At 37.7% G+C, this 12,523-nt stretch overlaps 3 protein-coding genes across 4 annotated transcripts; all 3 read left to right on the top strand.

The window, feature by feature from the left end:
• Positions 1-19: 19 nt before the first annotated feature.
• kctd13 (potassium channel tetramerization domain containing 13) lies at positions 20-3,401 on the top strand. Of its 2 annotated transcripts, none has more exons than XM_087809909.1 (7): positions 20-353; positions 597-844; positions 941-1,110; positions 1,262-1,351; positions 1,975-2,027; positions 2,102-2,297; positions 2,391-3,401. In XM_087809909.1, the coding sequence occupies exons 2-7, from the start codon at positions 616-618 to the stop codon at positions 2,622-2,624; spliced, it is 972 nt and encodes a 323-aa protein (XP_087666035.1). In that variant the 5' UTR covers positions 20-353; positions 597-615; the 3' UTR covers positions 2,625-3,401. The 2 variants fall into 2 exon arrangements, with proteins under 2 accessions (XP_087666035.1, XP_087666033.1); XM_087809907.1 differs by having other exon boundaries at positions 593-844.
• Positions 3,402-6,648: 3,247 nt separating this feature from the next.
• Positions 6,649-9,179, top strand: hirip3 (HIRA interacting protein 3). The gene is made up of 10 exons (XM_087809352.1): positions 6,649-6,716; positions 7,304-7,351; positions 7,428-7,569; positions 7,686-7,919; positions 7,995-8,116; positions 8,234-8,273; positions 8,370-8,437; positions 8,510-8,657; positions 8,741-8,839; positions 8,934-9,179. Exons 2-10 carry the CDS (start codon positions 7,346-7,348, stop codon positions 9,107-9,109), a joined length of 1,035 nt encoding a protein of 344 aa, XP_087665478.1. The 5' UTR covers positions 6,649-6,716; positions 7,304-7,345; the 3' UTR covers positions 9,110-9,179.
• Positions 9,180-9,635: 456 nt separating this feature from the next.
• antkmt (adenine nucleotide translocase lysine methyltransferase) lies at positions 9,636-12,003 on the top strand. Its single transcript, XM_087809259.1, has 7 exons — positions 9,636-9,693; positions 10,110-10,161; positions 10,241-10,404; positions 10,484-10,588; positions 10,658-10,798; positions 11,060-11,110; positions 11,199-12,003. The coding sequence occupies exons 3-7, from the start codon at positions 10,243-10,245 to the stop codon at positions 11,367-11,369; spliced, it is 630 nt and encodes a 209-aa protein (XP_087665385.1). The 5' UTR covers positions 9,636-9,693; positions 10,110-10,161; positions 10,241-10,242; the 3' UTR covers positions 11,370-12,003.
• Positions 12,004-12,523: the final 520 nt, after the last annotated feature.

Below are 12,523 nucleotides of genomic sequence, written 5' to 3'. Positions count from 1 at the left end.
CGACGGAAGCAGTGTTTTTTTCGCTTCCGTGTGACCTATTTAGCTCCCAACATCACCATTTACGGATGTTTATCTCCTTAAATTGCACACCGTTCATCTTTAAAAAATGCGTTCAGATTATCTCGGTTTAATATCACTTATCCAGACGTTAAGTGGAGAAAAGACATGTAAAGAGGAAATTGAAGGTAGCGGTTAAGGTGTAGCTACGCTAACGTAGTTCATAATGAGTTGTCAAACGATCAATGCGTTGAATTCCATTGTTTTTTATTTACTAGACCTTTAGACTTCGCTTATTTCATTTTGGCTATTATTGATCAAATTCCAGTTAAAGCTCATCTTGAATGTTCAGACCGGTAAGTTATTTCGTGAATTCTGATTTTTGTTCTGACATCTCTGTTTCAATACAAACATGTTTCATTTGTAGCTAGTTAATTTTGTTTCAGACCTATTGTTTTTTCAGAGTAATGTGTTAGGTAAAACGTACATCACGATCACTAATGAATGATTTGTCAATAACACCTTAATAGAGATGTTGTTATGATTGGCATTGCAGTCACTAAAGTAAATGTTGATCTCTGCCCTCTCTGTGAAGACAGGTAAAAACCTTTTGGCTTCATGTCTGCTGAGGCGTCGGTTGGCAATCATGCGGACGACTCTGCCCGGAACGCAGTCACCAGCCAGAGCTCAGAGGAGCACAGAAGTCGGGGTCTGCTGGGCAGCAAATACGTCAAATTGAACGTCGGCGGCTCGCTACATTACACAACTGTCCAGACTCTGAGTAAGGAAGAAAGTCTGCTGCAAAGTATTTGTAATGGAGCCACAGAAGTCAACATTGACTCCGAAGGTGAGAGGAGACTGTTCATATTATTATCAGCCGTTTTGAATGATTTTTATTCGAGTCCAGAATTTGAAAAATGTAAAAACTGATTCTTAATTCCAGGTTGGGTGGTTTTGGATCGATCCGGCCGACATTTCTCACTGGTATTAAACTTCTTGCGTGATGGTTCGGTTCCCCTGCCAGAGGATCATCGAGAGCTGGACGAAGTTCTGAAGGAGGCCCAGTACTACAGGGTCCAGGGCCTTGTTCAACAATGTGTCAATGCCATGCAGGTAAAGTCATTTTACACAGTACTCGCATACATGAGGTAAAGATTATGTTAATTCATCTTGACGATCTTTCAGGGCCTTAAAAGACGAGCTAATGATTGAAATCTAACGATGAGTTGAAACTATTTTAAATCAAGTTTATGCTCTTCTACAGAAACAAAAGGATGTTTTTGAAACGGTGTGCCGGATCCCCATGATAACGTCAGCCAAAGAAGAACAGAGAATGATCGCAACCTGCAGAAAGGTCAATATGAAAAATGTAATGTTTATTCTGAGTGAAATAAAAAAAACATGAAGAAAAGCATTCTTAATGTCATCAAAGGTCCCCTTTGTTTATCGAATTCATATTAATTGCTGGGATCTGTTTTTCCTTTCTCCACTATAGCACTTACTTCAACTGTAAAGTGTCTTGAGATAACTTAGTTATGATAAGACACTTTAAATAAAATTGAATTGAATATATAATTGTGATTAGAATAGATTCATTTTAAAAGTCCTCAGAAGCAAAAGCACCACAAGTTGACATTTCTGCTGTGTTGGCCACAATCCATGTCATAACGCATGTTCTTATTCCTGATAGCAGCTGCAAATTTAGATTTTTTAATTTTTTATAATTCTACTAGGAATTCTCTTCAAACTTCAAGTGCCTAAAAACATTTCTATATTAAATCTGTATGTGGTATTTTGCTTATGTTAGCATATCGCAGATCCTTATCCCCCTACAAACTGACTCTTTACATAACTTTACATTTCAGATTCTCCACTTGACTTTCACACCTTTGTAAGACTTGAGAAGAAAATAATTGTGTTTGTGTTCAGCTCCTCTGAAATGAATAACTTGAAAATAACGGTTTTTTTATTCCAAAGCCGGTGGTGAAGTTGCAGAATAATCGAGGAAACAACAAATATTCGTACACAAGGTAAACAAACTTTCAAATCAATTTTGTCTTTTTCTGCACTTGCTCTTTAATTTAAATCACATTGTGTGCTTTAGCAACTCTGATGACAACCTGCTGAAAAACATTGAACTGTTCGACAAACTGGTCCTGCGGTTCAACGGCCGTGTGCTTTTCGTCAAAGACGTCCTTGGAGACGAGATCTGCTGCTGGTCGTTTTATGGCGAAGGACGAAAGATTGCAGAAGTTTGCTGCACCTCCATTGTCTACGCCACGGAAAAGAAGCAAACCAAAGTAAATAATCCACCAAATGGAGTCTCAACCAGCCCTCTCGTTTGGGAAAATCAAAGTCAGAAACTGTAGTTTCAATTTATTGTGTCTTTTCAGGTGGAATTTCCAGAAGCTCGGATCTTTGAAGAAACACTCAACATCCTCATTTATGAGAACAGTCAGGTTCCGGGGGGGCTTCACCTTTTGGACTCCGGAGGTGCAGGATCACGTCTGGGCTCAGAGGACGAGGGCGCAGCGGTCGGGGAAAGACGCGTGCGGCGGATTCATGTGAGGAGGCACATCATGCATGATGAGCGAGGCCACGGCCAGCAGACTGTCTACAAAGACTAAATGATAATGTGAAGTTTGACACTCTAGCTGCTGAAAAGGTGGTCCGGTACAGAGGACTGAAGGGTCAACAAATTCTTCTGTTTACATTCAATCTTTAAATTTTGAATTATTAACCCATCGAACCTGCATGAATAATACTTCTTAATGAACCTCTGTCTCGTGATGATAATGATATGCACTGTCACTCCGGCCTGTATTGTTTTGATGCAGCGTGGGCCTTTTTTTTGGTATGTGAAATCTTCTTTCATGAACTGAGATGTTTCGAACTGTGAAAGCAGGACTGGAAGAGAAACTGAGAAGCCATGTTTTTGTCTCTTTCCCACCAATGAGCAGCTAAATTTGCTTTAAATTATTTCTGCTGTCGCTTTAAGATGTTTTATATTAATTTATAACCTTAATTTATTGTTTTTGGTATTTAACTTTTGTATTGTACTCAATCTGTGGTCTAAATGAGGAGACCGTTTATGTGTTGCACTCTCTTGCACCTGATTTATAATTGTTTTTTACCCTGTTAGTGTCGAGATGCATTTCAGTTGAATGTTTGAGTGAGAACCCGAGTGTGTTCTTCACTCTGAGCCAATAACTTTCCTTTTGTGTCTTAAACCAAACCACTGAGTCATACCCCGTCCAAATTTCTTCTTCAGACCAAACCACTATGTTTCAGAGCAAAAATATGAAAGCAAAGCAATATGCTCCCTTTAAGGAAAGTCTTGAATATTAAACTGTTGTAACTTGCAGCCATTCAGCACTCCTAATAAATCACTAAAAAAAACTTCAGTCAATGTTTTGTTTTATTGAACACCACAACTCGTAATGCAAATGTAACGTGTTCGCTTTCTATCGTTTCCTCAAGCAAATGGCAGGAGTCCATTATAGTCCTTGGTCACCGATCATGACGTCGGAATAGTGAGGGTCGGAGGAATATCCATGATATGTAAAAATAAAGAACAAAAAATAAATAATTACTCATTGAAAACATTTGTAAAAAACAGTCATTGAAAGACGCCTACTGGGAGAGAACAACGTCCTCCCAGGAATCATGAGTGATATCTAGAAAAGTTTCAAAGGGGCTGTGAAGTGAAGAGACTTTCAGGGTCAATTCTCAGTATAATTACATTCATATTTATTATCCTCCCAGTCAGGCCATATGTAATGGGAAAGAAAGATCTGCAAAATGTGGTGGTAAACATAGTTGAGGAATGTGGGGGAAATGTACAGAATAAATGTCGTACCTGCGGTGGGGAACACAGGGAGACTAGAGGATTTTAGGTCGGGAAAAGAGGAATTGAAATTCAACAGGTTAAAACACTCATTAAAGTCACATAAAAAAAGGGAAGGAAAAGTATTCAAACGAATAGGTTGGAATCTACTCAAAGAATGCAAACAAACCTAGAACTAACTGTAGAGAATCTGAGTTTATTTATGGAACATGTCCTAAATTGTACAGACCAGGTCAAGCAAAAAACTTATAAAATCAAAAATAAATGTAAGAGGGCACTGAAAGATTGTTAATGGGAACTAGTAAGCTAAAGGTTTGAGGAGGAGGGAAAACCAGGACTTCCTGGAGATAGAACTTAATGCAGGTTCATTATTTAAAGGATTTTTAGAAAAAAAAACAGAAATAATACGCATTCAGGAAACATGGCTGAAGCCTGAATTACATTTTGTGATTAACGGTAATAATAGCATACGAAGAGATGGAATTAATTTGATTGAAGTGGCGACAAAAGATTGAAATATAAAAATTGTTGAAGAGACTGCACACCCCAGGGAGACTAACCACCTCAGGCCAGTGACACCTGCGGCCTCCAGAAGTTCTCAGATGACACAGCCATATTTGACGTGGGTCTGCGGGGATACGGAGAGGTCATCGCCAACTTCGTCGCCTGGTGTGAGAAGAACCATCTGCGTATCAATGCCAGCAAGATGAAGGAGGTGCTGATTGACTTCAGCAGGAAGGCTCTCACAACAGCACCTGTGAACATCCAGGGGTTGGACTTTGAGAAGGTGGAGTAGTAGAAATACCTGGGTGTTCACCTCAACAATAAGCTGAACTGGACTCATAACACTGATGCCCTGTACAAGATGGGTCAAAGTCCTTTCTATTTACCGAGGAGACTGAGTTCCTTTGGCTTGTGCAGGGAACTACTGATCCACTGAGAAAAATCTCTAAATTTAGGAAAATGTTGTCGGAACATGATCCGGAGTTTGTAATCCATGCGTTTGTTTCTTCTCTTCTGGACTATTGTAACAGTTTGTTTTCATGTCTTAACAAGAAGGATCTGTCTCGGCTGCAGTTGAGTCAGAACTCTGCAGCGAGAATTCTAACCCGCTCCACTAGAAGAACTCACATTTCTCCAATCCTTAAAACTCTTCACTGGCTTCCAGTTTCTTTCAGGATCTACTTTAAAATTCTGTTTCTTACTTTCAGAGATATTCATGGTCAGGCTCCTCCTTACATCACTGATCTGAACCAGCCTTACACCCCAGCTCGGGCTCTGAGGTCTGTGGATCAGAATCTACTGATGGTTCCTCGCACACGGTTCAGGACCAGAGGAGAGAAATCTTTTCAGGCTGTTGCTCCTAAGCTTTGGAACGATCTTCCTCTCTCTCTGCGCTTGATGGATCTACTGACTCCTTCAAGAAACATCTTAAGCAATTTCTATTTGTTCAGGCTTTTTCTTGATTTTCTGGAACTCCTGTTGTGTTTTCAGTTTTATCTTGATCTTTAAAGTATATACTTTATTGAATATTGTTTTGATTGTTTAAGCGCTTTGTGACCCTGGTCTGGAAAAGCGCTATACAAATAAAAATTACTTACTTACTTACTTCTCTGAAAAAGACCACTGATGGACTCACTGGTGACAGTTGCTGAGAGGAGATCACTTAACAAACTACTACTACTTACTTACTTACCTTCTATGTCTCTGTGGTGACTTGTGCTATCTTTTATACCGTGGTCTTCTGGGGCTGTGGAAGCTCAGAGAGGGAGTCTCTGTACTCCATAGAGGTGGTGGGTGAGAGGAGGATGTTATCCAAACTAACATCTATCATGGACAACACCTCTCACCCCCTCCACGTTACACTGGAAACCTTAAGCAGCTCCTTTAGCCACAGAATGCTGCACCCTAGGGACAAAAAAAATGCCTACGAAACATCTATTCATTTATTTTATTTTTTAATTGTTTGTTTCTTTAAGTCTTCTCTTCTGTCCTCGTTACATGCATGTTACTGCACAAGTGAATTTCCCCGCTGTGGGATAAATAAAGTTCAATCTAATCTAATCTCATTTTATTGCTATAAGAGATGATAAAAAAGTAGACATGTTGGCTCAAACCTTTGTCAAAGTACACAGTTCCAATGGTAAGTAAAACTAAGCGGACAGCACCAGGTAAGGACAAAGTATGTAACTGTATGATTAACCAACTCACTGAATCAGCAAAAAAATATATATAACTGAAATGACATAACAAAGTTTTAGAGAGCGGACAATAACCACATATTTTGAAAAATGCACTAGTGGTACCAATCAAGGAAAAGAAAAAATGAATCAAATTAATTTTAGGCCTATAGCAGTAGCATCAAACGTCTGCAAAGTGATGGAAAGGATGATAAATGATAGACTAGCATATATTATAGAAAGTAACAAATATTTAGCTAGATACCAACCAGGATTTAGGAAAGGCAGAAATACAATGGACCCAGTAAAATGTCTGGAACACGAAATAAAGAAAGCACAAGTAAACAAGGAAAGCTAGTAGTGGTATTGTTTGATATCGAAAAGGCATATTACATTATGTGGAGAGGAGGGCTTTTAATTAAGTTGAATAAAATCGGTGTAACAAATAATTGGTGTAACAAATAATTAATGTTTGTTCAGTTAAATACATGGGAAAAATAGATTCTATCCACACTCCACACCAGTAGATGGCAGTAATGCACCTTTAGGTTGTTCGCCAACTGCCATAAAACAAAAGGAAGAAGAATCATGTCAAATTCAAGCGCTCTCTGCAGGCGGGAAAAGTAGTGACAATTCTGACGGATCAAAACAAGTCTTGCCCAAGTGTTTTAGAGGTCAAAATACGACTCAAAGTAAGTAAGGCCATATTTTTTCTTATATGTGTAACCTCTGGTTCATCCCACTTCTGGTACACTCAATGAAACTGCGGGTGATGATGCGTAAATACACTGTTTAAGGATGGATTGTTTTCGCTCTCATTGCAGTCCTCCAGACAATTTGGATATCCTGCAATTTAATGAATAACATTAACAGAGAGTGATCGTAAAGTGATATACATTTTTAAACGTGTTAATAAAATAAAAAGAATAACACGCATACCTGCACATGTTTAAGGATGGATCGCTCACACAGACACTCGTTCTCGCTCTAGAAACACCACACAAAATGTATATAAGTCACACGATAGACTATTAAAATAACTTGTAAAATAAAACGTTAACCCATTTTAGTGATTTAAAGAACACCTTGTTACATGTGTACTTCAGTATAACATCACGATGTCGTTGTTCCTGCTGTTGACAGCTAATGTCCTACAAAACGATGTAGTTAAAGTAATGACAGCTTGTTGTTTACCCCTGAATTGACGGATTACTTAGCCATTTTTGTAGTTACCAATGAAATATGCAGTGTTTTTTCTCCAACCTCTTTTTGTGGAAAGTTTCCCCCAGCGAAAAGTAAATCGGTGAAATACTTCCTCACCATGACAGTAAGAAAATTAAAGAGAGAGTAACATATTGTCTGTTTGATTCAACTTTTATGCATGTTGCTGATCTTTATTTTAGGACACTGACCATAGTGATAGTGAGCTGGAGAGGATGCAGCCAGAGAACAAGAGGAAGAGAAAAGCTGTGTTTAATGGAGACTCCAGTCAGAGTGATGAAGAGTCCAGTTCAAAGAAACGGCATCGTCGTTTGAGTTCATCGGGTAAAAACTTTATTAAAGAACGTCAGTAACTGAGCTTGGATGAAAATGGATACTTTATATTTATCCTCACATTATACACACAACCCGAATATGTTAAACCTTCTTTACTTCCTCAGAATTGGTGCACAAAGAAGACTGCAGCAGTGAAAAGAGTGATGAGGAGACAGTTGACTCTGAAAAACTACACAAAGAAAAAAAGACCAAAACAAGTTTGGACCTATCGTCGGATGACGGCGATGATGATGAAAAAATTGATCTCAAAGTGGACGCTCAAAGTGGGGGAGAAGATGAAGGAGACCAAGATGACAAGTCCCAAGAGAAAACTATTCTGAAGACGGATGATGATGAGGGTGATTCTCACATTAATAAAAATGTATAAAACTTTCAACTTGACACGATAAAACAAGCCTTTCTTTTCTGATCAGAAGAGGATTCTGACTCATCATCTCTTCCTTCTTTGGATGATGAACAAGAAGTCAAACCAAAGAAAATAACCCAAAATAAAAGCGAGGGGAAAGAGTTAAAGAAGGATGTAAAGGATAAAAAGGTGAGGTTTGTTTCAATACATTTTTAATTTATCTTGAAATGTAGTTGATATTTTTTGAAAAGTCCCTTCCCTGTACTTCTTCAATTAAAAAAAGGTAACTTCATATTATCTTTTAAGGGAGATTCAGCGAGTGAGACTTCTTCCGACAGTGAAAGCGGTGAGAATTGTTCTTTTAACTTAAAAAAAAAAAAGGTCTTTGCCGCTTTATATTAGGGAGCTCAAAGGTAAAAGTATCATTTCTTTGTTCCTTTAGGGGATAAGAATGACAGCCAGTCAAAGAAAAAGAAAAGTAAAAAAGAAGAGGAAACTAAAAAGTCTAAGGTCAGCTTGAAAAAAGCAGAAAGACAAAACTTTTAACGATTAATCTTTGGAGCATAAATCTTTTCTCTGCAGGAAGATGACAAATCTGTTGTGAGGCTGAAGCGCTACATTTCCCTCTGTGGTGCGAGACGGAATTACAAGAAGCTTCTGGGAGACTGTCGATCTGTTCGGGCCATGGTGGCAGTTCTAAGGAAAGAGCTTGAAGATCTGGGTGTCAAAGGTTACTTTGAAAACCTCTTAGAGAGACATACTTCTTTTTAGCATGTCAGCTTACTCACTGGTCATCATGTTCCTCTGTTACAGGAACACCCTCAATCAAAAAATGCAGAAAGGCCAAGAAGAAAAGGGAAGAAGCTCAAGAACTTGCAGAGCTCAATATTGACAATATAATTCGTACTGAAGGTAACCTTTTTTTTCTTGAAACAATAGTGTCAAAAGTAGAGTCAATGATATCTCGTTTGTTGGTTTTAGTAAAAATCCTTTTTTTTTTCTTAAGGGCGTCTGAGTCGAAGGGGAGCAGCAACCCTTCGAAAACAGGAAGAATCCTTGTACAAGCGAGCAGTGAACTCGTCATCGGACAGTGATCGAGAAAACAAAGCAAATGCTGGTTGCAGAAGAACGGATTGGGGCAACCTACAGGGGATCATCAGTGATGATGGTGACAGTGCATGATGGTGCCTTATAGAGGTCTTCATTTTGTTTACTCATCTCTTCAACGTATTGCTTTTTAATTGTGAATAAAGTTTTTGTATTTTATTGAATAAAAATCAATTGCATCACTGTTTTTATTTCTTGCTTTTATGCAATGAAAATGGGAAATATTCTCAATGTCATGAAAATGCTTGTACAGTTACACTTTCATTTTTTAAATCTAGACAGTTTTGATGTACTCGTGAACCATTGATGCATAAACCCCAACAAATCTATCTAAAGGAAATTATAGTAACACTGAATGAGGCTTCCATGAAGAAAGCTAAAAAGTACATTAGCCGAGCAGCACATTAGCCATAACCCACGGTATTCATGGGATACACTTAAAATTAGATTAATCATGTAGTGGGACTTTTCACAACCGGCACAGTATTTTAAGAGCGTTGACGTATTTTTGAATGACTACATAGTCATTTACAAATGTAATTTTTCATACGAATAATTCAGCTTCATCTTGACCGGAACTAATGTTTCGTCACTGAGGAGAGGGACTTCCGCCTGACGGACCGGGTCGGTTATTTTCTGTGACCCAAACTCCTTCACAGGTAGTTCCGTTGATTCTCGCTAATGTTTTGCAAGTTATTTGTGTTTGTTATATTTTAGCAGTTGATATACAAACGGCATGTTTAACCATCACCTCTTACACTGGAAATACCTAATGCACGATTATGTTAGGTTGTTTTTTTAATCGTTGATCAAAGATAATTCATTAAATAAAGCATAGATTTCCCCATTTGTTAATTTAATTTAAATGTAAGTTGACGCCTCTTCCCAAGTACTGCGTAAATGAAACCATGTAATAACCTTGCACACAACAAAGAATATCCACAGACACTTAAAATATATATTTATTGATTTTAGGCTAAATAATGTTTAACTTGTCAACATATTTTCATCCTAAATAGTAGATTGTGTTTTGTTGTTGTTAAATTAAACTGTTAAAATAATTCTTTCATTCTAGGAGTGAATCGTCTGGTCACATGAAAAGGGTCGAATAAAGTCCTCCAAGACAAGTATGTATTTTATTATTATGACATTAATCTATAGTGTTTGTTTTCTAGTTGACGCTGAAGATTAATTATATTTTTGCAGCGATGGATGATAATACACCGGACGAAATTTTTGCAGAGCTCAAGCCTGAAGAGCTTAGGTTTTGGGATGTTGCTCAGATAGCTGTTAGTTCAGGACTGGCTGTCTATGCCATTTGGGCAGGGATACTACAACCAGGATTTCGAAAAGTGCCCCTGAGACTTCAGGTCTAATTTAACTTTCTATTTATGTATTTAAATATTAAATCTGCTTTTTAAACCCCATTTGTGTCAACCTTTCTCTCAGGTCCCGTATGTACCTGCCAGCAAAGCCCAAGTACAAAATGTCATGACATTATTGAAAGGCAGGAAAGGAAATCTGGTGGATCTTGGTTCTGGTGATGGCCGCATTGTATGTTTTTCTTTCATTTCTGTCTTTTAGGATACTAAGATTTATTATCCATGTTTTTTTATCCTAAAGGTTTTAGAAGGTCAACGGCTTGGCTTCACTCCAGCTGTTGGTTATGAGCTCAACCCCTGGCTTGTCCGCTTGGCTCGCTTCTATGCATGGAGAGCAGGACAACATGATAATGTGTCTTATCGAAAGGAAGATCTCTGGAAGGTGAGTTATTAAAAAATATATATATTACTGAAACTTTCTGATGTTTGACTGAGCTTCTCAATAGGGAAACGTTGTTGTTTGTATCCTTGTAATACAAATTGACCTATCCTCTGAATAAAACTGTAAAATTAAAATGCTGTAAATCAAAACTATAAACTGCACCAAAATATATTTTTTAGAATCAACAGTGTTGTTTAATTTGCAAAGAAAATTACAGGTATTATTAAAATTATTTTGTGATCATTTCTGCTGTTACTTTAGGTGGACTTAACAGAATGCAAGAACATAACAGTCTTTTTAGCTCCAAGTGTGGTGGGTATTTCTCAAATCTTACTCCCAGCCTGTTCATGTGTTAAATGTTTTTGCTGAGAAATAAAAATGGCTTTTTATGTTTTTCTAGCTTACATTACTACAGAAGAAGTTACACGATGAACTTCCTGATGATGCTGTTGTTGTGGCTGGCCGTTTCCCTTTTCCTGACTGGAAGCCCTGCAGGATAGAGGGAGAAGGTGTGAACAGAGCTTGGTCATACACGATGCAGGCGCAGAGACATGTAAAGTCCAAGACATGAGAAGACAAAAAATAATTAATTTGAACATGCATCAGTCCTTTTCTTTTTTGTATAACACACGATGTTATAAGGTCATTACGCTTATTCATTGTACTTTTTAATGGTATTATTTATATACCTATTTATCAATTTATCCATGTTATAATTATTTATTAGGGTTATTAGCATCATAAAGTATTAACAAACTGGAAAATACAGTGATATCAGAGTGCTTCTTGTTTTAAAAACTGTCACCTCCTCACAAGTGCCATATTGCCTTTTGGCTACCAGGTACAAGAAGTGTCTCTGACAAACTACCTCTAGCTGTTATGCTAAAATTTGACTTCACTAAATGCTGCTAAACTCAAGTCTAAACTCTAAAGTCTAAAAATCGAAACATTTTTTTTTCTTTTTAAGTTGCTGTTATATTATTTTCATCTGATGGTTGCTGTTTGAGTTTTGGTGTATAGTTCTGGTCATGTCACACTGTGCTGTTGTTTTATGAAGACTAGTTTTCCCTTATGTTCAGTTCTTTTATTATCATGCAGTGAAGAACAAAGAAAAATATGAAGGTTATCATTTTAAGCTCTTTCACTTAGAATTGTGTTTTAATGCAAATATCAATTTAAAAATCTGAAAAATCTGTTTGTTTTTTTTAAACATGTCAACAAATATATATTTCTCTCCTGGTTTCAATTTTTTGTAAAATTAACTATCACTGTCTCATTCCCACTGAAAAGGTGAATACTATTTTTGGTTAAATTTACTCAGTAAAGACAACGTTCCTGCTGAGAAGGTTGAGGTCCAGGGAATGCTCCAATGGACCTTCTGTAGATCCACTGGTCAGGAAACATCACAGGAAGAGGCTGGACAGACAGGTGAGGAGGGCCAGCTCTGTCCTCTTCTTCTCTCTGGTCTCAGTGGAGGAGGTGGGAAACAGGAGGACTCTGGACAAGCTGATGTCCCAAATGGCGAACTTGTCACAATTCTCCAGGGAGCTATGTTGCCACTGAACAGCACCTTCAGTGCCGGACTTTTACACCTGCTATAAGGTAAGGTAAGGTAAGGTAAAACTGTATTGATCCCTCAGGAGGTCTCCTTTGGGAAATTGTTTTTTTTCCAATAGCCACAGAAAATACAGCAATTTTTCATAAAAAATTAAAAAGAAAAATAAC

This window comes from Callionymus lyra, chromosome 15, assembly GCF_982586985.1.
Source record: "Callionymus lyra chromosome 15, fCalLyr1.hap1.1, whole genome shotgun sequence".
In the NCBI taxonomy this organism is placed as follows: Eukaryota; Metazoa; Chordata; class Actinopteri; order Syngnathiformes; family Callionymidae; genus Callionymus; species Callionymus lyra.
The sequence above is the reverse complement of the archived record's forward strand: the minus strand, read 5'-3'. Positions and strand labels throughout refer to the sequence as shown.